A 22300-nucleotide genomic window follows, 5' to 3' on the forward strand; every position below is an offset into this window, starting at 1 on the left:
AAAATTATTTAGGATTATATTTATAGACTCTTTAAATGAAGTGTTGCCATATTTAAAAAGACTTCAAATGAAAATATCATCCAATATGTGTCTCCAGAGTATTTTCCTCTTCTTATTCATCATTTTTCCCTCTTTTAAGCTTGATTCCCTATCGACAGAAGGGGTTGCTACCAACCACCACACCAGTTAGAGTTGTTTTGGAAGCCCTTAATTCAGATAACCAAACATTTTGTGGCCATTGTTTTTCTTTTTTTCATATGAGAAAAAGCATTTCATTCTCTCCTATTACCTTGCAAGTATTCCCTTGTGTATATATTCATAAAGTTAAGGGGAAAACTGGTACAGCTATTCATATAATTATAATTCAGCATTCAGCCCCACTCTCCCAATTCACATCATGTCAGCTTAAATATGTTGAGGGATTTCAAGTTGGGTTCTGGAGGATCCAGATTTTTCAGAGGTATCCCTGGCATTTCTGGGGGCCCTCACTCTAAAATTCACCTAGAGCAATCCCAGTTTTACCTGTTCTAGATATCTGAGTTCTATGTAATACCTCATTAAAAAAACACTCCACTTAATAATATTTGAAAACCACGGACATGACACCGTGAAGAAAAATTTTATTCAAATACTAACAGTTTTCCTTTCCTTTGCTTTTTGCCAGCTTGTCCTGCATTGCTGTGTTACTATTATTATTTACCTAGTGTCATCAACTGGTTTATTCCTGCAACAATTCTTTCACATTCTTCATCCCTGGGATTGGAACCCCATTCTCCATCAAGAGGTTTATAGATCAATGATCTGCATTCAACATCAGTTAAAGGAACACTGGTACCTAGTTCTTCAGGAAATACAGCTGAAATACACAGAAAGAAAAGCAGATTTAGTTAATATATGTCTTTCTTGCTAATATTTAGGTTATTTGTTAATATTTAGGTTATCTTTACAAAGAGTTGATATTGTCAAAAAAAACCTAAAGTATAATCTTGTAAAGATCTGGTAAGTATATTCCTTTTTTTCATTAAAGAGAAGTATGTTTCAAGGGTCAATAACATTAATTTTTAAAACATTAATTTTATAAATAATTCTCTAGATGGGTATATAATTACTTTTCCAAAATTATACCAGACAACTTGCTCTACTATCAGTTTCAGATAAAGGACAAATATTTCTGTAAAATGATAGAAATTAAAGATTTTCTGAATTTTATAATATAATCTTCATATTTATTTTGATAAAACATACACAAGGTGAAACTGAACTAAAGTGGTGTTTTTCATGAATACTGTAATCGAAGTCTCAACTTTTTAAAATGTGGAAACAGAGAATTATTAATACTAACAGATGATTCTTATGCTTCTTGCTTTTAAATGATGAAGGCATGCCTTCTGCATACCTGAATCTTTAACAGTATCGTTAGGAGGTGATGGTGACATAAAATTTACAAATCTGCCAAGTACCTTTTCCTTTAAGCTAAACTTCATCAGAGAACACTGGAAAATATGCCACTATTTGTATACAAAATTCTTCCTCTTACAAAATGTAATTAAACTCCATAGGTGCATGTGTGTATATATATCAGGACAGAACAAAACCAACAAAAATCACCCCCTTCACCCACAGATAAATTTAGGTAGGAAATACCGTATTAATTAATGCCACTAATTCATTTCAAGAAATACCCCAAGCATTACAACACTGACTAGCATCACTTCTCTCATATATAGTCCAATGTGACTTCAAACTCAAGCTTACAAGATAAATAAAATCAGAAGATAAGCCATGTAACAATGTTACAAGTTGTATGAGATATTTTATAGTTTCAAACAGCTCTAATTTAGTAGTGAGATAAAAAAATATGTTATTGGTATTAAATTTTCAAAGCGATAATTTCGAGAAAGAACTAGTTTTAATGTATGAGCATGATTTTATCATCTCTAAGGTTTACCAGCTGGGTTAAATTTCCAAGTTATCTTTTCTCTGACTTTTGAGAATACAATAACTAGTGAACAACTCCATTATAAATGATTATTTCTATTATGTCACAAGAGCTCCTCCCTTTTGTTTTTTAAAGTCTTTATTCTTACCTGAAAGGAAAAGTGACACATTGGGAAAAATCCCCAACCTTTATAAATAATCATTCTTAATATTCTGGAATATACAGCTTTTTAAGTCCTTTTATGCATATACACTTATGTGTGCGATATTTTTTAAAAAATAGAAACAAAAATGGGCACTGAGGTAGAAGGAAAATGCAATCTACAGGCTTCACCCACACCGGCTTTTTTTCAGTTCCAGGAAGAGATCTGCTTACTGCCCAAATCTGACTCCCTAATCCTAAGGCAATATATATCAGGCCATATGCAAGAAGACAGTTGTTATTAGTAGCAAACTACCTACTCTTGGAGGCCCTTACATGTGTCAGGCTCTATATTAAGCTCTTTATGCACATGATGGCATTTAATTCTCACAACAGCCCTGTATTGTATTAGTTTACCTAATTTCAAAGGCTGAAGTCCTAAAAATCTGAAGTTTTAAGTCTTTTAAAGAGCTTGCCAAGGGGTGCCTGGGTGGTTCAGTCAGTTCAGTGTCTGACTTCCGCTCAGGTCATGATCTCATGGTCCATGGGTTCGAGCCGTGTCAGGCTCTGGGCTGACAGTGCAGAGTCTGAAGCCTGCTTCAGATTCTGTGTCTCCCTCTCTTTCTGCCCGTCCCCTGCTCACGCTCTGTCTCTCTCTCAAAAATAAATAAATATTTAAAAAAAACAAACAAACAAAAAAAAGGAACTTGCCAAGATGACACCAGATAGAAGATGGCAGAGACAGGGTATGAGTATTTGTCTCACTCAAAAAGCTGAATCTTAATATTCTGTTATAGTCTTAAGTGTTCCGCTGGAGTTACAAAAAAAAAATCTTTGCTCCCAAATGCTCACCTTCTAGGAGGGAACAATAATTAGCAAAACATTTTCATATTTTGCTATAATTAACTAATTTCAATCTTCACTGTAAGATTATAAATTCCAAGTGGACAAAGATTATGTCTATCATGTTCAATGCTATGCCATCTCTACCTTCAATCCAAGGTCACAGCAGGTGTGCAATAAATAACTGCTGAATATTTTGTTTGCTCTTCATAACAACCCTACGCAATAGCAAGTCAGCAAATCAGATTCCTTATTTAAGAAACTAATTTTGTAACACAGACACAAAAAGCCTAACATACACTTACCATTATTAGGAATAAGCTCCATATCCCAAGGACTCATCTTTTCTGTATCTCCATTGTCCCAGCTTAAAGGAAGGAAAATCCTTACATTAAAAAATCTAAATATTGTGTTGTAAATTTTACAAAATAACATTAAGTGTTTAAAAGAAGTGTCTTTGTCACTTTATTAATAGATGGGGGAAAATATTAAAAGTAACTCAAGCTGAACTAAAATACAACAAACACTCCCTTACCAAACGTTATAGCACTGAAACAAACTATCAGGGTACTCAGGCTGAAGAGGTTCCTGGCTTTCAATTGTTCCAAACCACCAGGCATCATCTATGACTGATCTGAAACGGTCACCTGGATAAGAATAAAAGCCATCTCATTACTCTGAAATGTACTGCTGCTGTACTTACTCCTTTTTACCCAAATCTAAACTGCCTGTATAATTTCAGAAAACATATAAAAAGTGACCTATACATTCCAAAATAAACAAATAATAAATAAAATTAGTAATATTGAAGAAAAAAACTTACTTAATAAACACATCAGTATGACTAACCAGTTTCTAGTACCATTTCTTATATTTATTAGGGCCAGGAGAAATTCACTCTTAAGCATTTTTACCAATCTAGAATTTTAAGCTCATCATTAGGACTATGCCCAAACTTTTCATTCAAATAAAAGCACAGTTTAGATAATTTCTACCCAACAAGTATTTAGAGTCTATCTTTATTTTCTTGTTTCCTATAGGCAAGTTCCTCCAACAATCAAGACTCCAGCCTAGAAACAAAAATAAAACATCCAATCTGTTTGGTCCCTTTCATGTCAATCACCCTGAAGCTGTAACACTCCTATATATACTCACTTTCCCTTTCCTATAAAAACAAGAAACAAAAAGAAAAACAACTAATCTTTGTAAACTAGACATCATTCCTTGTGTCTCTTTCCTTACCCAACTGCACTCAGCTACTGTCATGTTACTAAAACTGCTTTCCCAAAAGACCCAATAAGCTATCTTCTCAACTTCCTTCTGTGTCATATGAAAACTGTAAATCAAGTCTTCCTTTCTGCCCCTCTTTCCTCTTCCTTGCTTTCACAGTACAGAGTGGTTTTCTCCTGGTGAGCATAGGTTAGGGTCTGAAGGACTTGAGTTCAAATAACTTATCTGTGTGACTTTGAACAAATTAGGTATTTTAGAACTCATCTGAATAAGTTTCATTCTCAAACCCAAAAAAGCAAGCATTTGTTTATATTCTCATTTTTTACAAAAAAAAAGATTTAGAAGTTTAGGGAGACATACAGCATAAAATGAACTAAAAACTAAAACAAACAAACAAACAAACAAACAAACAAACAAACAAAAAAAAACTAAACAAAAAAAGTTAAAAGAAATTTAATGACAAACAGGGAAACTGGAGCCAGGAGTAAGTTAATAGAACACAAGTGCATGTTGCTGAATTATATCTAACTTTGAATGGGTATGCATTGGGACCCAAATGCAGATTCAAGCATTCTAACAGCCAATGTTAAGCAGTAAACAGGATCTACTACCAGATCAGATCTCTACTTGCTCTTCAGATGCATATATATTAGTGACACTGAGCTTAGTGAGAAGCTACCATATAATTAACAAACAGCATTCTTGATGTCACCACAACCTTACAGTAAACATGAGTTTCAAAAAGCTATTTTTTATGATCTTACATACACTGATGACATTATGCTAAAGAGGAAGAACTGGATAATGTATGTCTAACCTCAACAAACAATACTACAGAATAACAATGAAATTAAGCAAGGAATAGAGTACACCATTCAGAGTAAACTTTAAACATTTCTGAAGACATAGGTTATCAGCTCATTTCTGGAATATTCCTAAATTCTGACTGTTACTATTTGTTCTGCATTTTATTGGCAGATGCATGTCTTTAAAAAAATAAAATTTAGGGGTGCCTGGGTGGCCTAGTCAGCTGAGTGTCTGACTCTTGATTTCAGTTCAGGTCATGATCCCAGGGTCATGGGATCAAGCCCTGTGTTGGGCTCCATGCTGAGCATGCAGCCTGCTTAAGATTCTTCTCTCTCACCCTCTGCCCCTCTCCCCTACTCATGCTCTCTAAAATAAAAAAAATATATATAAAATAAAATTTATCAGTAACACATTCAAATAGTTTAAACAACCAAGTGTACCAAAGGCTTATAACCAAAACCAAGAAAAACCTCTAACTCTTGCAAAGATTTCTTCTTGAATTTATTTAGACTTCTAAATGAGTATACAGTTATGGTTTCACTCATTAATTTTAGACATTAAGTATTGACCTCTCCATATAATTGTATAAACAATTTATGTGTATTTTATTTAACCTATTTTGTTTTTATCAGCACTATGTTTGCTACAAAGCCAAACATACAATTCCCTTCTTCTATAGTTTTGTATAATGACTGCTTCACTGTTTGTGGTTGGTTTTCTCTGTATTTATAAAGTCTTCCCACATTCTCTAAAGGCTTAAATTATAAAACATTCCTCAACTTAATTTCCAACAAAGTCAAACACATTAGATAATTCATCAGTTCCATTTTCTTTTTTTTCTAAAGACTGCTCTTAGAGGACAACATCTTCTGAACTATCATTTTATAGATCTTGCTAGACAGATGCTATCCTGAGACTTCTAGGGACTATTACTGGGAATTCATTTTGGCTCTTTCTTGTTCTAGATTTCCTGTTTCCTGGTGGAGGGGAGGGGATTCCAGGTCTTTCTCTTCCTTGGTTCATTTCCTTATATGATGGAACATACCTTTCAAAGTTTCCAGAAAAATGGTGTAATAGAATTTACATGGAATGTAAATTTTTTGATAGCTCCCATGTCCCTAATTTTGATAAACTGTATTTCTCTAATTTTTCTTTTTAGAGCACACATATGTAAATTTCTAAGTTTACCATGACCAAACTAGACAAATCACCGTGCCAATGCCTTCCAATGGCACTGGAAGAGAGGTGGACTGGCATATCAACTGATGTGGTTTTACAAACCAAATATGCCATATATGTACCACTCCAAAGAGTGCCCCTATTTGAAAATTAAAAAACAAAAACAAAAAACCCAACTCTAATGAACTGCACATCCATGTGTACATAAATGAATACATCTTAAATGTCTGGAATCTTTTAAGAATTTTAAAGTTTCTTTGAGTCTTGATTACAATATTAAGTTTAAAGATTATTAACAGATTAAACAAAGGAAAGGAAAATGTCAGTTTAGCTTTGGCCCCAGTCCAAATTATTAAACATTATGAACTGGAAGACATCTTCTGCTTCAACTTTGAATTATTATATTTTTAAAAGAAAATTTAAGTCAACACATAAAACAGCTGAAGAAATAGCTATAAACAATCTAATGAGTTACCAAATCTGAGAGAGAAAATGTTTAGAATTTCAGCATGAACTATATTTAAAGGAGAATTGAGCCCTGAACAATACAGGTTTAGACTGTGTGGGTCCACTCATACATGGATTTTTTTCCCTGATATATACGGTACTGTAAATTCATTTTTTCTTCCTTACTATTTCTTAATATTTTTTCTCTAGCTTACTCTATTTTAAGAATACAGTATATAATACATATATAAAATACGTATTAATTGTCATCAGTAAGGCTTCTGGTCAACAGTAAGCTATTGGTAGTTAACTCTTTGGGGAATTAAAAGTTATACACAGATTTCTGATTATGCAGGGGGTCAGTACTCTTAATCCTTGCATTGAAGGGTACACTGTTAAATACCTGACACCATATCTTACTTTGCTATCAACGTTCCCACAAATGGCAAGAAGATTTCTCTGATTATCTTTTTCTAAATTATTAAAAATAGTAAATAATTTATTAGATTAAAAAAATTACGAACATGTATAGCTTCTAAATAAATTACCCACCTATGTTCCACCGCCTATATTTTGCGTCATCAAACTGTTGTCTCAAGACTAGGAAATCTATAACATCAGGCATATCATGGTATCTAATTACAAATAGAAACAAATTGATTAGGTCACATACCTAAAAATATCTAAAAGTTCAAATTTATATGAATCTTGAAAAACAATCTACAATACTAAGAAACCACTGCCTCTTTCAATAGTCCTTACTTCATGGTAAATGATCCACCAGTCAGTTTACCAGTGTCAGGATCAAGAAAAGCAAGTTTAAGGCAGCAAAGGGTAGGTAATCCTACTTCATACTTTATGCCAACTATTTTCATCAGTTCTTGTTCCTGAAAAAAGATATAAAAAATAAGAAACCATCTTCATAAAATAAATCACAAAATAAACTGATAAAAATAATTAAAACATTTCTTCATTTCTGTCTTGATCTAGGTGGTGATTATCCTGTGCATGTAAAAATTTGTTGACCTGCGTACTGAAGATCTGTGCATGTTATAGTACACAAATTATATCTCAACAGAAAGTTTAAAAAGAGAGGGGCGCTTGGGTGGCTCAGTCAGTTGAGCATCTGACTTTGGCTCCGGTCATGATGTCACGGTTTGTGGGTTTGAACCCTACATTAGGCTCACTGCTGTCAGTGCAGGGCCTGCTTCAGATCATCTGTGCCTCCCCTGCCCCTCCCCCACTCAAGCTCTCTCTCAAAAATAAACATTAAAAAATAAATAAAAAATTTATAAAGGGGAAAACTTTATTGAAATAAAAGTTTCCAATATAGTTCCAAAGACCTCTACATAATTTTGAACTCTGTCTGATAAATCTAGAAATACACATACAAAGTTTACGTTAGACATTAGTACTAATTTTCTCTATAATTACATTTTGTACCCAATTTATAAACTATAGGAATATATAAATTCAATCTTGTGTCTCTCTGAAAATTAAATACCTTCTACTCTCTAGGACTGCTTCAACTAAAAAAGGTATCTTCATGGAACAGTTTCTTACAGTGAAAAGAGTACCATTCAATACAATATTCTACATAATCTGGAACTTTTTAAATAATAAACACCATACCCGTAGTTCCATTTTATGCCACGGCTGTTTTTTGGGATTGATACTATAAATCTTATTTTTCCGGGCCATTTCAACATATGCTTCATGTCCTTGCCGGAAATAATAAACCTAAAAAGTAAATAAAGTCACAGTTTTAAAACTTGAATGTTTCCTTTAACCCAAGATGCAAGGTATCAGCTAAAATTGCAGGAGAGAATTTAATGTTCTTTGAACAGAAAGAAATTCTAGTATTTTGTTATTTTTCCCCTTCTTTTCCTAAAGTTGTCTTAATGTCACTTAATCATAAACAAAGTGTTCTAAATAACATTACTTTGGTTACACATTAAGAGGATAAAATGAGCAGTTTGTTTGTTTCACTGTTTTATTTTTGGATTCAAAGTAAGTTGACCTATGTTGTATAACAAAGTAAATTGTAAGTAGGAGTCACCATCAGTTTATTATTCACTTATTTTGGTAGCAAGTGGTTTGTACATATGCAGACAACTTTAACATGAAAAATGTATTTATATAAATATATTTTATTGTTAAAAAGAGAACAAGGCATATATTTGTTCCAATTTTATGAAGGTCAAATTTGACACTTGACTACCATCTTGTAAACTGGTACTTGACATAGTAGTCTGCAACCACCTATTCTTCCCACTACAAAAAAAAAAAAAATAGAGCTTGTTAAGAAATGCTGCTTAAAATTTTAAAGATGTTACTGAGTTCTTAGTAACATTTTGGGATATCCATTATTCTACATACTTTTGCTCCAGTTGTTTGAAATTTCATATGAAGGAATAGTGCTTGCTGAATAATGAGAACTTACCTGTTTAAGCATCAATGATCAAAAAGACAAGTTTAACATACTGAAAGAAAGTTATTTAACAAGGATTTACACACTTTCTAGTAATAGTGAATATAATTTACTGGAAATAATAAATATAATTTAACCAAGCATCTTCTTTGATGCTCAAGGATCTGTTAGAACCTATCACCGTACAATTACAACAACACGGGAATGTTCTGTGCACTTCAAGTCTTCTTTAGTAGGGTCTCTAAATGAGTTTTTTTGGACTGCTCTTTAGAGTTACTCTTGCATTATATGTTTTCTTTTTTTTAATGTTTATTTATTTTTGAGAGATAGAGACAGAGCCTGAGTGGGGGAGGGGCAGAGAGAGAGAGACAGAATCTGAAGCAGGCTCCAGGCTTCAAGCTGTCAGCACAGAGCCCAGCCCAGTGCAGGGGGGGCTCCAACTCATAAATCACGAGATCATGACCTGGGCCAAAGTCAGACGCTTAACCGACTAAGCCACCCAGGCGCCCCTTGTTTTTTCTTTTTGTTTTTTTTTTTTTACTGTCCACTGTCACTTGCCACTTTCTACTGCTCATTAGTGTGGTTTGCTAAAGAAGCTCATATTGTACTCCCTAATTTATTACTGCTAATCTATTGGATACCAGATGACTCTGCTTCTGAACATCTATGCATAAAATAAGAACACATGAACCCTGGAGTGGGAAATTTTGATCTAAGATCTTACATTTTCATTTCAAATTCGTAAGTGCATAGTCCAAAATGATGGCCAATCACATTTTTTAAAAAATGAAATATTCCTTATTCTAAGGCAATAAATATTTTTAAAGATCTAATAAATTATAAACATTGTATTTAAATGAAAACTTATGAAATAAAATTAAATAGAAATAAAATGCTGAATTGCATTTTTCCTTTAACATGCTATATATTTAAGCCTTAAGCTAAGAAAAAAAAATATTTTTAGAAAGGAAAAGAAAACTGGCAATAGAATCCTCTTGTTAAAAACAATACTAGTTTTTAAAATGTTAATACAATTCCCATTCTCTTACAATATTTAGTTTTTGCTATTGCAATATTTAAAGTGGCAAGTGGCCTCAAAAAAGATTAGAGCTTTCCTCCTAATTACAGTTTTTCCATACAAAGCTTACAAGCATCTAAAAATTAGATACTTCATGAGACTGCTATAGTTTTCTACAGTTCTGTTTCAAGAGCTATATAAAAAAAAAGGCTTAAAGATAAGATTGTTTTTAAAAATTTTAAAGTACCTCATCTCCCATCTGTGGCACAAATGGACATCTTCGGGGAAGAGTATCTGTAATCCATGTTGAAGGTAACCATTCTTCTAATGTCAAACCATTTTCCGTGAGTTCTCCTACAGCCAATCTCTAAAAGTTAGAACATTATAAAGTAATATTATCAGAAAAGCATTCATCTCTCAATCTGCCCTTTGAAATAACTATAAAGGTAGTTAAATAAAAGGAGGAAGAGATCTTTGAACAAAAATATATATTCAGCTTTTAAAAACGTTATTCTGGGAAGACGGCAGCAGTGGCAGTATAGTTATTCAGTCTCCAAATCACCACAAAAAAAGAACCAGATAAACTAAAACCTACAGACAACATTCAGAACAAAAGGAGGTGAACAACTGGTGCATCACTCTGAAAAAGACTACGAAAGCTCCTCAAAAGTTAAAAATAGAACTACCCTATGACCCAGCAATTGCATTACTGGATATTTATCCAAAGGATACAAAAATACTCAGAGGCCCATGCACCCCAATGTTTATAGCAGTATTATCAATAATAGCCAAACTATGGAAAGAGCCCAAGTGTCCACTGACTGATGAACAGATAAAGAAGATGTGGTGTATATATAAAATGGAGTATTAGCCACCAAAAAGAATGAAATCTTGCCATTTGCAACGACATGGATGGAGCGAGAATGTACTCTGTTAAGTGAAATACAGAAGGACAAATACCATATGATTTCACTCATGTGGAATTTAAGAAACAAAACAGATGAACATAGGGAAGGGAAGAAAGAAAAGAAAGAGAGGGAAGCAAACCATTAGAGACTGAACTATTGAGAACAAACAGGGTTGCTGGAGGGGAGGTGAGTGGGGCATGGGCTCAATGGGTAACAAGTATTAAGGAGGGCATTTGTTGTGATAAGCACCCTGGGTGTTAAAATAAGTGATAAATCACTAAACCACTAAATTTGGCTCCTGAAACCATAAACTATATGTTAACTAACTAGAATTTAAATAAGAACTTGAAAAAGAAAAAAAAATTAGAGCCACAGATTTCAGTTTTATACATTGAGGTTTTGAGTTAAAGTATGTGTGAAAAAGGTTTCCTTTGACTTATTAATAAAAAGAAAAAAAAAGGTAGGAAAAGTCTGAAAATTGTTAATTCCAGCCTCAATAAGGGCTATTAATTATAGCAGAAAAATATTTCTCCCTGTAAGGAAAATACCTATATTGACTGAAATAGTGAACAACACTTACATGAAACCAGGTTAAGTTGGCTATTAAATAGGAATAATATTTATAACTGTAAGACTTTGGTATGGCACAGCCAAGAATCATTACGATGATACATCTTATTCCTCAATAATTCTTGGGAAACCTAGAATTTTTAAAGTAGGTTTCTATCACTTAGTACTTAAAACCACTTAGGAAATAAAATGCACTGAATATTCCTCAAAATTTCCAGCCTCATCATTTGAATTTTTGTTCATTTTGGAGATACAGGTAATTGAGATCTTTCCTTTGTATTCATGGAAATTCTTCTAGGTCTACCTCACATCTTACTTCTGGAAGCCTTACCTGAAACTCTAAGAAAAGATGTCCTTATTTGATTTGAGCTATCATCTTTAAAATTAATCTGGTAATTAAACATATTAGACAATGTGATATTCTATTTTTATCTTGGGGGATTAAAGCAACTTGTTAATCACACATTGTTTTCAGAGTAAGTACTATGTCTTACACTTCTTTTTATCCACTGTATTGCTTTATAAACCGTAAGCCTTCAATAAAAATTTATTGATCTGGTTTCCAGAGTTCCTAACAATATAATGGACATCTCTGAGATGACTTTACTGCATCTCTGGAGAATTCTATTAATAACCATTTTCTTTATCTGCCTTACTGGCTCTTAATTAATTTGAATACAATTAGTCATATGGAAAATGTCATATGACTAATGTCTGTTCATACTTGCAATAAATATTACTTAATGAATCATATGAAAATGTCTGTTCATACTTGCAGTAAATATTACTTAATGAATCTGTTACTTTCCAACTCTATGACCCTATGCGTAAGGAGGGAAATATTATTGTGTTTATTTAGAATAACAAAGAGACTAAAGAATAAGAACAATTCTATTGTTAGATCCATTGGTAGACTAATACCAAACCATGTGTACAAAAACCAAATTAAAGGGAACAGTCTATAATATCCTTACCTCATGATATTTAAAGTCTGTCCCACATAAATTCAGTGGCACACAGATCCTGTTGTAATACTTCAATAAAAATTGTGAAGTTAAAATATGCCAAACAGCAACAGTGGATCTAAATGTGGCATTGCATGAAAAAGCCCAAGGTGTTAGTTTACACACAATTATCAATCAAAAGGAACCAGGTGAGTCAGGTAAACTGCACTCTTGAGACAAAAAAATTATGTTCTCACAGTGACTTAACACTGTAAACCTCAAAAGTTAATCAAAACTGTCTTGAGATAAGAAAAAAAATGTTTATTAGATAGAAGGCTAAATCAGTTTTCTTCAACCAGTCTGTGTACCACATAAAATAATGGGTCAGCCTACATTTATCATCACTGACACACAACAGACACACAAGAGAAAACGGAGCACATATATGTGTGACACTCTCTTTGGTAAATCATCCCCAGACAAAAGCAAAGTAAGTAATAAGAATAGTAGGCTGTGGAATCCAAATTAATAAATAATTATAAAGCTGAAACAAGAGTTCAGATGATACAGATAAAATAAACATTAAAAACAGAAGTATTCTTAAAATTTTGAAAGCTCTCCGGAGATAAAGACAGCCTCCCTAGTATTTAATCCTATAATTAACAACTTATATTTAATTCTAAAAATGAAAGAGGTTAAAAAAAATCTTCCTTGTGTTTATTTAACCAAATATACTTTCTACTTATAGTCTTTTGGGGAATAGAAAACATCTCCCTTGTATTTCATTTACTTTAGAGCAAAAGTTAAACAGCTCTTATTTTTCTTGAAAGAATTCCATTTCCGTAAGAGCTGACAGTTCTTATTTCCATAACATTTATCTCTTACGTTCTGATTTGTCTCAAATTACCCAGACTAAAGATGAAGTAATCACGTCAATACTGCTACTGACCTAAGGATCATCTAATTATGGCTCATCTTCTCTATAAATTAATGAAAGCTTGTTAACAACTGCAGTATCCTATTTTAGATTCATATTTGCCTTGTAGTCAACTATGACAAGTTCTGCCATTATTATTCCAAGTCATGTGTGCTCTATGCTTGCTGGTTATTTTCAGCAATTAACAATCAATAAGGATGGTCAAAAAGCAAAGGAAATTAAAAGACTCATAAAACTATATGTTTTTAAACTTTTTTTATATATACAAATGAATAAATCCCAAGAGATTATCAAAAAAAAATCTGCTCATAAGATTAAATGCTTAATATTGAGAATATGGTAATTCTATAAGTAAATACTCGCACATGCTAATTTAAAACTTGAGAAAAGTAAATACGTTTGGCATACTATATTTTGCTACTGTATACTTCTGAGTTTTTTCCAATACTACTTGCTGGTACGCCTCAACAGCATTTATGTTTATCAGCAGCACTTTTAGAAAGTGTGCTTTGTTTTCATAGAAAACAATTTATATCAAAAAAAAAACAAAAAACCTTTTGTTTTCTTTCTTTGGGTTTCTTTTTCTTTGGTGATATTTGTCCATCTTTTTCTTCATTTACTTTTTTCCTTTCCTTTTTAATCTGTTTTTGCTTCTGTTTTTCACATTCTTCTTCTTCATCTGAACTGCTTTCTGCTTTCTTGGTTTTATGCTTAGGAATTTTCTTTGGTGGCTGCAGATTAATTCCTGCATCTGCTGTCCAGTCAGAATAATCACTAGAGTAGTCACTAAAAGGCAAAAGGGATTAAAAAATACAAACAGAAGATATACCGTAAGACTATTTTATAAATATAAAGAGATCACAATGAGAGTAACAAATAAACTAAAAACACTTCCCTTTCAACTCATGTTCTAAACAGTTTCTTAAAATTCTGTCAGCTTAACTTAAATATCTCAAAAACTTTAAGATAAGTAAGGCTATAGCTTTAATTGAAACAATGAATTTAAGTGCCTCCTATGATTTTAACAAAAATATTAATTTCTGGGGCACCTGGGTGGCTCTGTCAGAAGAGTGTTCAACTCATGATCTCAGCTCAGGTCATGATCTCACAGTTTGTGAGTTTGAGCCCTGTGTTGGCTCCTCACTATAGGTGGGGAGTGTGCTTGGGATTCTCTCTCCCCCTCTCTCAAAATAAATAAATAGACTTAAAAAATTAATTTCTGAAGAGTGCTGCATTCTGGGGCAAAATACTGTGGGGAATACAAAAATAAGGAGCAATTCTAGCAACGGCAGATAGTCTTGGATGCCACAGAGATACCAACATTAAGGAGGAGGAAGCAGAGGGATTACTTATTTGAGAGGAGCAGGGAACTCTTCACCATAGGTATTTTGATGGTAGAGCACTGGTGCCTTCATGATAGCTGGATATTAAATGGGGGCAAGGTGGGGTTTGTCCCAAGTGTTCCGGCCTATTAGGAAGGTTGTGCTTGCAACTTTTACTCAACATCTACATATACCTTAGACATAGCTTATGCTTCAAAGAATGCCATGATTCTGAAAACTACATGCCTTAGTGTTTTATGTATCACTACTAAGCATGTTTGCCATTTCTTTTCAGTGTACCTTCAAAAGACTCAAATTTTATTGAACTGATGTTGGTGCAAAATAAAGAATGCAGTTATATTATCTTCTGTTCTAATTTTAGTACATGAGAATACTACTTGATTTTTTACAATTTTAAAACTATAAATGCCTTAAAGAAATCTAAGTTACACTATGTTAAAATCAATAGTTTTCCTATATTTAGTGATGATGTATAACCTTACTTCTCTAAAAAGATTAATGTGGAAAGGACAGATTTGTCTGGAGTTTTATTCTACTACCACCACTTCTAACCCCTGTCCCCAATATCCCTAACAGACATCTACCTATATCTCCCTAAGAATAATCATTACAGATAAGAATCAAATAATTAAGGTGCATTCTAGTATGATTTCATGACTTCATTTTAATTTGAAAACAATATTAAAGAACTTGGTTTAAAAAATATTTTCAGATTCTATACTGGATGCATGGGAATGCATCTGCAGAGCAAACATCTATCCAAGAATAAGCTGTCCTCAACTTATGAGCATTTATTTATACTAACTCCAGCCCATGGTCACTAAAAATGGCACCTGCCAAATACTCACAGCTGCTACTCTCCAGAGCACTTGGCACTTACAGAAAATCTGATGCCAGCAGAGATCTGACTACAAACTGCAGAACCCGTGGTCTTTACAACTGCCCCTAACTGCTGAAGCCACTACTACTTTCTCAATATATGAACTTCTATGCTGTCTCATGTTTTGAGATACTCTATTTTCCATTGCTGAGCCAAAAGAAAGTGAGTTTGTCTTTTATTGCCGTTTCAAATATAGAAATCTCCCAGACACAACCACGGGTACATGCATATATCATCACTAGGAGTCAATGTTGTAGGACTAAGAAAGCCCTTGATTCTAACACTGATATAAGGAATTCTTATAACCTCCACCTCTTCGTTTCCTTGGCAATTTTAAGAGCTACTACTGACAGTGTTAAGTGTAAGGAGCTAAATATAATCAAAAGCTACTTTCTTGGTACTAAGACCTTATAAGGTCAGCAAAGATCAGCACTATAACAATGTAGATCACCATTATAAGGAAATAAAGGAATCCTCACTTCTCATTGCTGGAAGAAATAATTATCATTCAACAAATTATACTATATGAAAATAGACAATTCTACAAGATCTCATTACTTTAATGCTTAAGTATTTCTCAAAACCAGTAATGAAACTAATTTGTAGTTCACTATTACAAATAATAGGATTCAGAAGATAAAAGATCAACTAAGAAGACAAATTAAAAGCATCATTTTGCACATTTAGTTGCAATGACCAAAATTTTTTTCTGCTAAGATAAACATATCAGAAAGAAAATCTCCTAACTTTTGGACTACAAAAAGACCTCTAAAAAAGAACCAACTTTATTTTTTTTAAGTTAATTTATTTATTGGGGGGGGGGGGGCAGAGAGAGAGGGAGAGAAAGGATCCTAAGCAGGCTCCATACTCAAGCCTGCAGCCTGACACGGGTAAGGCTCGATCTTACAACAGTGAGGTCATGACCTGAGTTAATATCAAGAGTTGGGACAATTAACCAAGCCACCCACGTGCCGCCAAAAATAACTTTAAACCCAAAGAAAATCTGAAATGTGTTGCTGATAAAAACGAACCTTCAGGTTTATAAAGATTTTATATTACATGTGTAGAAATAAAATTCGATGAATTACCTAGAACTGCCATCACTGTGCCATGCTCTCTCATCCTCTTCAGACGTTCCACCACTGACAGCAACAACTTCCCCTTCCTAAGAAATATTTAATATATATTTTATTGTGTAATTTTACATTAACATTCTATGATTATAGAAAGTATCAGTCGCTCAATTCTACTCCTGATATTATTACACTATACGTTAACTAACAATTTTTTAAAAATGCAGGCTAAAATGGGGGAGGTAGCTCGAAGGAAATATACCTAACAAATATTTGCTTTATGTATCCCTGGCTAAATGGTTATGCATATGTGATTATATAGATACAGACATAATGGGAAGTAGCATATTTTAAAGCAACTTAAATGTCAAAAACTTTTTTTAATCTCATTTGTTCTTATGTTATTATTACATAACAATTTAAAAAAAGAAGTATCAGTGATATTTAATAGTACCAATCATATAGTATATTTACAACCATTAAAACCTGATTTTAATTAGCTATAAAACACAGGTCTTATATTTTTATCCAACAAAATTATTAAACATAGCCAACAAAATAATACCTATTAATAATGGATTCAGAGCAATCTCTCAGGTGATTAACATTTTGTTTGTTACCGTTTCTTAAGCCTCAATATATCTTTGAGATTGGATGTTAAATTCTATAGATAACAATGGGAATCAATTTTACTTTTTGGCCCATTTTAAAAACTTAAGGTTTTTCTACAGATGTTATGAGAAGCTTAAATTAGGAATTTATATCTTATTGTTACACTCTGATATTATTCTATACAAATAGTAGAGGATTAAAAAATACCCAAACACTGTTTCTCTTCAGTAAATATACTCCGCTCAACGTAGGATATTCCAGAGAAGCCATTTTCTTTATAAAAATTGTTTTTCAGGGTCACAAAATCTTACACAATTTCTCCCTTGCTCAAATAAAACTTTATGCTTCAGTAAAAATAACAGCTCACGTTAATTAAGCTTTTATTAGTATTTCAGAAATTATTCAAAGCATGTTGTATACATTATCCCATTTGACCTAGACAAAACATTGCTGGTGATAGGGAGCAGTTATTTAAAGAAATTAAAGTTTAAAAAGGTTAAGCAATTTACCCTAGGCAGCATAATTAATAAGCAACTAAGCTACTCCAAAGTTTAGACTCCTCTCCACAAGAATGGTTCAGTATTATCACTTGCTGGGCATATTCACAGAATTTTCCAAGATGATAATGGGATGTATTCCTTTACTAATTCAATAAAATAGCCTATTTGGGGAGGAATTTTTTCTTTTTGATGTGTTAATAATGAAGAATATGTATTATACAACTATTCCACAATGTTTTGAGAACTAAGCAAATATGAAAAGATCAAATCCAACAGTAAATTTAATCTCTGCTCAATATAACTGAAAAAATAAACAAATGATCCGATTATTCCCATCATTACTATACATATTACTTCTTTAAAGGGAGAGAAAAGAAATGTACTTCTATATTCTTAGTAGAAAATTAAGTACTATACAGAAGTACAAGATATTTGAACTAAAAAAAAACCAGGATTTTTTCCGTTAATATATTGTACCATACGCAATATTCTTTTCTCCATGTATTCATCTAGAAATTTATTCAGTTGCTCTGAATGAATGTTAAAGTATAAACAAATTAGTTTTGAAGACAAATGAAGGATTAGTTAACTTTTTCCTATGTAACAGATATATGTGAAAATATGTTTCTAATAAGCTGAATCACATTTAGAATATTTTATAGAAACATATTACTAAAAGAATCATACTAAATCTTTCAAAAATAAGGAACTATTTTATAAAGGCAAATAACTAGCTCACATATATTTTATGTGTATATCTAAACTGTCATGTGTCAAAATTATGTTATTAGTATATTTGGTCATTTTACTAGATTGGACATTATCATTTTGACCTGGCCATACTAGGACCTGAAGCCAATGGAGATTAACTTCTCAACTGTGGTTAGCATACTCTCACAGTTTGAGTTTTACTGCCATGTCTACAAAGTAGAATATACTCAGAGAATTCCCGTATATGTCTAACATTGCTTCATAAACATATAGTAGTCAATAGGATCATAGAGTCTTTGACCTAACTGGGGGAGGGATGATTGGGAAGGTGGAGAGAGTAAGGGAAATGTTGTAAATACTTAAGATTAATTTATGATCGTAAATTGGTTGCCTTTGTTGAAAGAATATATAATTTAGTAGGGACAATGATATTTATAGAAATAATTATGCATAAGGAAAATTTAAAAGATTAAATTAAGAAAGTCATACACTAGTACAGAGCTAAAAAGCTAACCAAAATTGCCAAATGTCTCTTAATTAGTTATTATAATTACAGACTAGAGCTTCATGGTATTAGTTTAAAAGGTTGGCTTTAGTGTAAAGAAAGGAACTTGGGTTTAACTCCCGCTCTACCATTTAATAATTAGGTACATAGGTAATCTAAACATCTCTGAACTTCAGACACCTCATACATAAAATAGGAATAATTCATTCATATGCATTTGTTTTGTGGATTTGGTATTATGAATATGTGTGCCATGCTTGGAACATACATAATAAGTCTTCAGTAAATGGAAGCTATCATTATCATTGTAAGACCTAGAAAACATCATCTTTGAGCTACATCTATAATACATCAATGAGTGCAAAGAATGAAAGTCATATTAAAAAAAAACAAGTAAAACTGAGAACAACTTTGTGAATGTGCTGAGATCTTACATCTGAAGAACTAGTGCCATTTTCTATCTCTTCTGAAGGTCTAGGAGTCTCTTCCAATGCAGATCTTGTACGATAATTGTGTTGATTTGTCTGCTGCCGTTTGGATTCTCCAAGATCCAGGAAATGCTCATGAGCATGATTCTGGAAAAAAGTAAATTAAATTTTATTTATTTAAAATGTGATCAAAGAGCATGCTTTTTCCTGTAGAAGTTATCTATTTTTTAATTATTAAAAAATACATTCATATTTAAGATAATCACATAAGTGGACTATAGTTCCAGTTCAAGTATTTTAATAGTAAATCATTAATATTAAATATTTAGGTCAAATCACAGGTTTGTGAAATTCTAAAATTCACTTACTGATAAATTAGCTTAGAAAAAGTTTTTTTCTGATTAAGTGATACAGACTAAAAGATTCATAATGGCAGACTAACAATTCTCCTATACCCACATTAAACCTATAGAACAGATAAAAGAAAGAGGACCATGGGCTGTGAGACATATGTCATTAGGTAGGGGCAAACTGGAAACCAAAACGGTGATCACAAAACTACCCTACCACTGTGAGGCTAGGACACCAGGTGGCTGGCTATCTCTCTTCTGCTGCAGACTGAACGCAGCAGATGAGAACACAACTAACAATGATCAAAAACTGAGAAAATCCAACATGGTGACAAACCCAACAAACCTAAGAATTCACACCTGAAAAAAAAAAAAAAGACTACTTGTGAATATAAAAGAAAAAAGAAAATAAAGATTACTTTTAAAAACAGACTGCCATGAGATTTATGCATACAATATATCATTAATGAATATATATCATACAATAAGAAAATCTTTAAAGTGACAGAAAATAACTTTGAGACTGTAACCAATCCCCCCTCCCCGGCCCCGGCTTTTTTTCCCCTTCTCATTAATCTTTGTTTTAATGGGTCTCAAAATTCTGTGACAGATTTCTGGCCAAGTTGCTTCCATTAAAAGTACTAATTTAAAAACTAAATTACCTTAAAATTGCCACCCCCCGCCCCAACACACACCAAATGATCCACAAAAGGTTCTTTCAAGAGTTTACAATGCATTACTATCGTTAAACAGTTTCTTAAACTTAAAATGGCCATCGGAGGCAAACAGTTCTGAGATTACTCTTCCACTACTAACTAAGACAAGGTGGCCAGTATTAGGAATAATATTCATTTAACTTCCTGGGCGGACTTGGTGACCTTGCCAACTCCAGCAGCTTTCTTGTCCACTGCTTTGATTACACCAACAGCAACTGTCTTATGTCACAAAGAACCAAATGACCTGAGAAGGACAGTCAGAGAAGCTCTCAACACACACAGGCCTGCCAGGAACTATATCAACTATGGCAGCATCAACAGATTTCAAGAATTCAGAGTCCGCTTTCAGTTTCCTCCCAGAAGACCAATCAATCTTCTCCTTTGGCTCAGCAAACTTGTAAGCAATGTGAACTGTGTAACAATTCAGCACAGGTGTACAGCCAGCACTAATTTGGCCTGGATGACTAAAGAGAATAATCTGCATTGCGAAGCCAGCTGCTTGCACTGGTGGGTTATTTTTGCTATCAGCAGCCATAGTGCCATGGGAAGCATCTTTTATAAATATGGTCTTGACACTAAAGCCCACATAAGCACCAGAGAGAGCTTCACGGTGCACATATTTCAACAAACCCTACTACAACTGTAGTGATTGAAGCAAAGATGACCACCATGCCAGGTTTGAGGACATCAGTCTGCACTGGGCCTAAGGGGACAGCACTAATACTACCCAATTTTGTAGGCAACAGGGAAGGGCAGGCACAAATGTCTGTAAGTTGGATGAGTTGGTGGTAGAATGTCAAAACTGTCCAGAACTACAAGCAGCATGGTTCCGTTGGCACTGTCATCTTTACAGGTGATTTTCCATCTCTTGAACCAATGTACGTCAGCACTTGGTTCTAACATGTACCAGTCCAACCGAAAACTGGCACAAATGCTATGGTGTAGAGGTTACAGTCAATTTCCTTTTTGAGAGAGAGGAGGGAGAGCGTGAGAGAGTGAGTGAGTGGGGGAGGGGGAGAAAGAGAGGGAGACACAGAATCCAAAGCGGGCCTAGACTAAGAGCTGTCAGCACAGATCCCGACGTAGGGCTTGAACTCACGAACAGTGAGACTATGACCTGAGCCGAAGTTGGACACTTAACTAACTGAGCCACCCCAGGTGCCTGAGCCAATTTTCTTAATGTAGGTGCTGGTTCCTTAACAATTTCTTCATATCTCTTCTATGAGATGCTCACAAGAATTCATGCTATTAACACAAAATAAGAAGTTATGTAACATTAATCGAGTTTGTGTTCATTTTCAGGTGATTCTCGGGTCAGGAAACTTTCAGAATGTTGTTTTACATGTTTTCAAATCTATCACGTGCTTAGTGGAGGTTTTAAAATTTTTAATTCTATATCATTTACTCCTTGTTTCTACTGTTTGGCACGGCACACCAGCCAGGTTAATTTTAAGAAAATGCTGGTTTATTATTTTTCAACTCTTTCCTCCCTCTATTGTCTCTTCTTCAGAGACTCATTAATACTTTGCATGCTCTCTTTACATATACCTACATACATATTACATAACTATGTATGTTTGCTTTTTATACTTCCCTCATTCTTCCCATTATTTCATTCCCTGTTGATACACTCTGGGGGAGTTCTTCAACTTGACTTTCCAAGCTTACTAATTTTTCAGTGTCTTACATTCTTCTAGTCAGGTCATCCACTGAGTTCTTGGTTTCAATAATGATGTGTTTCATCCCAATGTATCTAATGGGATCCTCTCCAAAACTGCTTAAGGTTAC

The 22300-nt window shown here is 33.4% G+C and overlaps 1 protein-coding gene and 1 long non-coding RNA gene across 10 annotated transcripts in view; one reads left to right on the plus strand and one right to left on the minus strand.

Moving 5' to 3' along the window:
* LOC102951886 (pleckstrin homology domain interacting protein) overlaps positions 1-22300 on the minus strand; it is a 138501-nt gene that overhangs the window by 27233 nt on the left and 88968 nt on the right. For all 3 annotated transcript variants that reach the window (XM_042986702.1, XM_042986701.1, XM_042986700.1), the window contains exons 21-30: positions 19453-19593; positions 16706-16782; positions 13949-14180; positions 10283-10402; positions 8219-8326; positions 7349-7473; positions 7139-7221; positions 3459-3570; positions 3229-3290; positions 701-856 (exon numbers count right to left, since the gene is read on the minus strand). In XM_042986702.1, the coding sequence (XP_042842636.1) occupies positions 701-856; positions 3229-3290; positions 3459-3570; positions 7139-7221; positions 7349-7473; positions 8219-8326; positions 10283-10402; positions 13949-14180; positions 16706-16782; positions 19453-19593 (1216 nt within the window). The remainder of the gene's footprint in view (positions 1-700; positions 857-3228; positions 3291-3458; positions 3571-7138; positions 7222-7348; positions 7474-8218; positions 8327-10282; positions 10403-13948; positions 14181-16705; positions 16783-19452; positions 19594-22300) is intronic.
* Positions 20760-22300, plus strand: part of LOC122238676 — a 53987-nt gene continuing 52446 nt past the window's right edge. For all 7 annotated transcript variants that reach the window (XR_006217717.1, XR_006217722.1, XR_006217716.1 and 4 more), the window contains exon 1: positions 20760-21019. This is a non-coding gene — a long non-coding RNA (uncharacterized LOC122238676). The remainder of the gene's footprint in view (positions 21020-22300) is intronic.

Source organism: Panthera tigris, chromosome B2 (genome assembly GCF_018350195.1).
Source record: "Panthera tigris isolate Pti1 chromosome B2, P.tigris_Pti1_mat1.1, whole genome shotgun sequence".
In the NCBI taxonomy this organism is placed as follows: domain Eukaryota; kingdom Metazoa; phylum Chordata; class Mammalia; order Carnivora; family Felidae; genus Panthera; species Panthera tigris.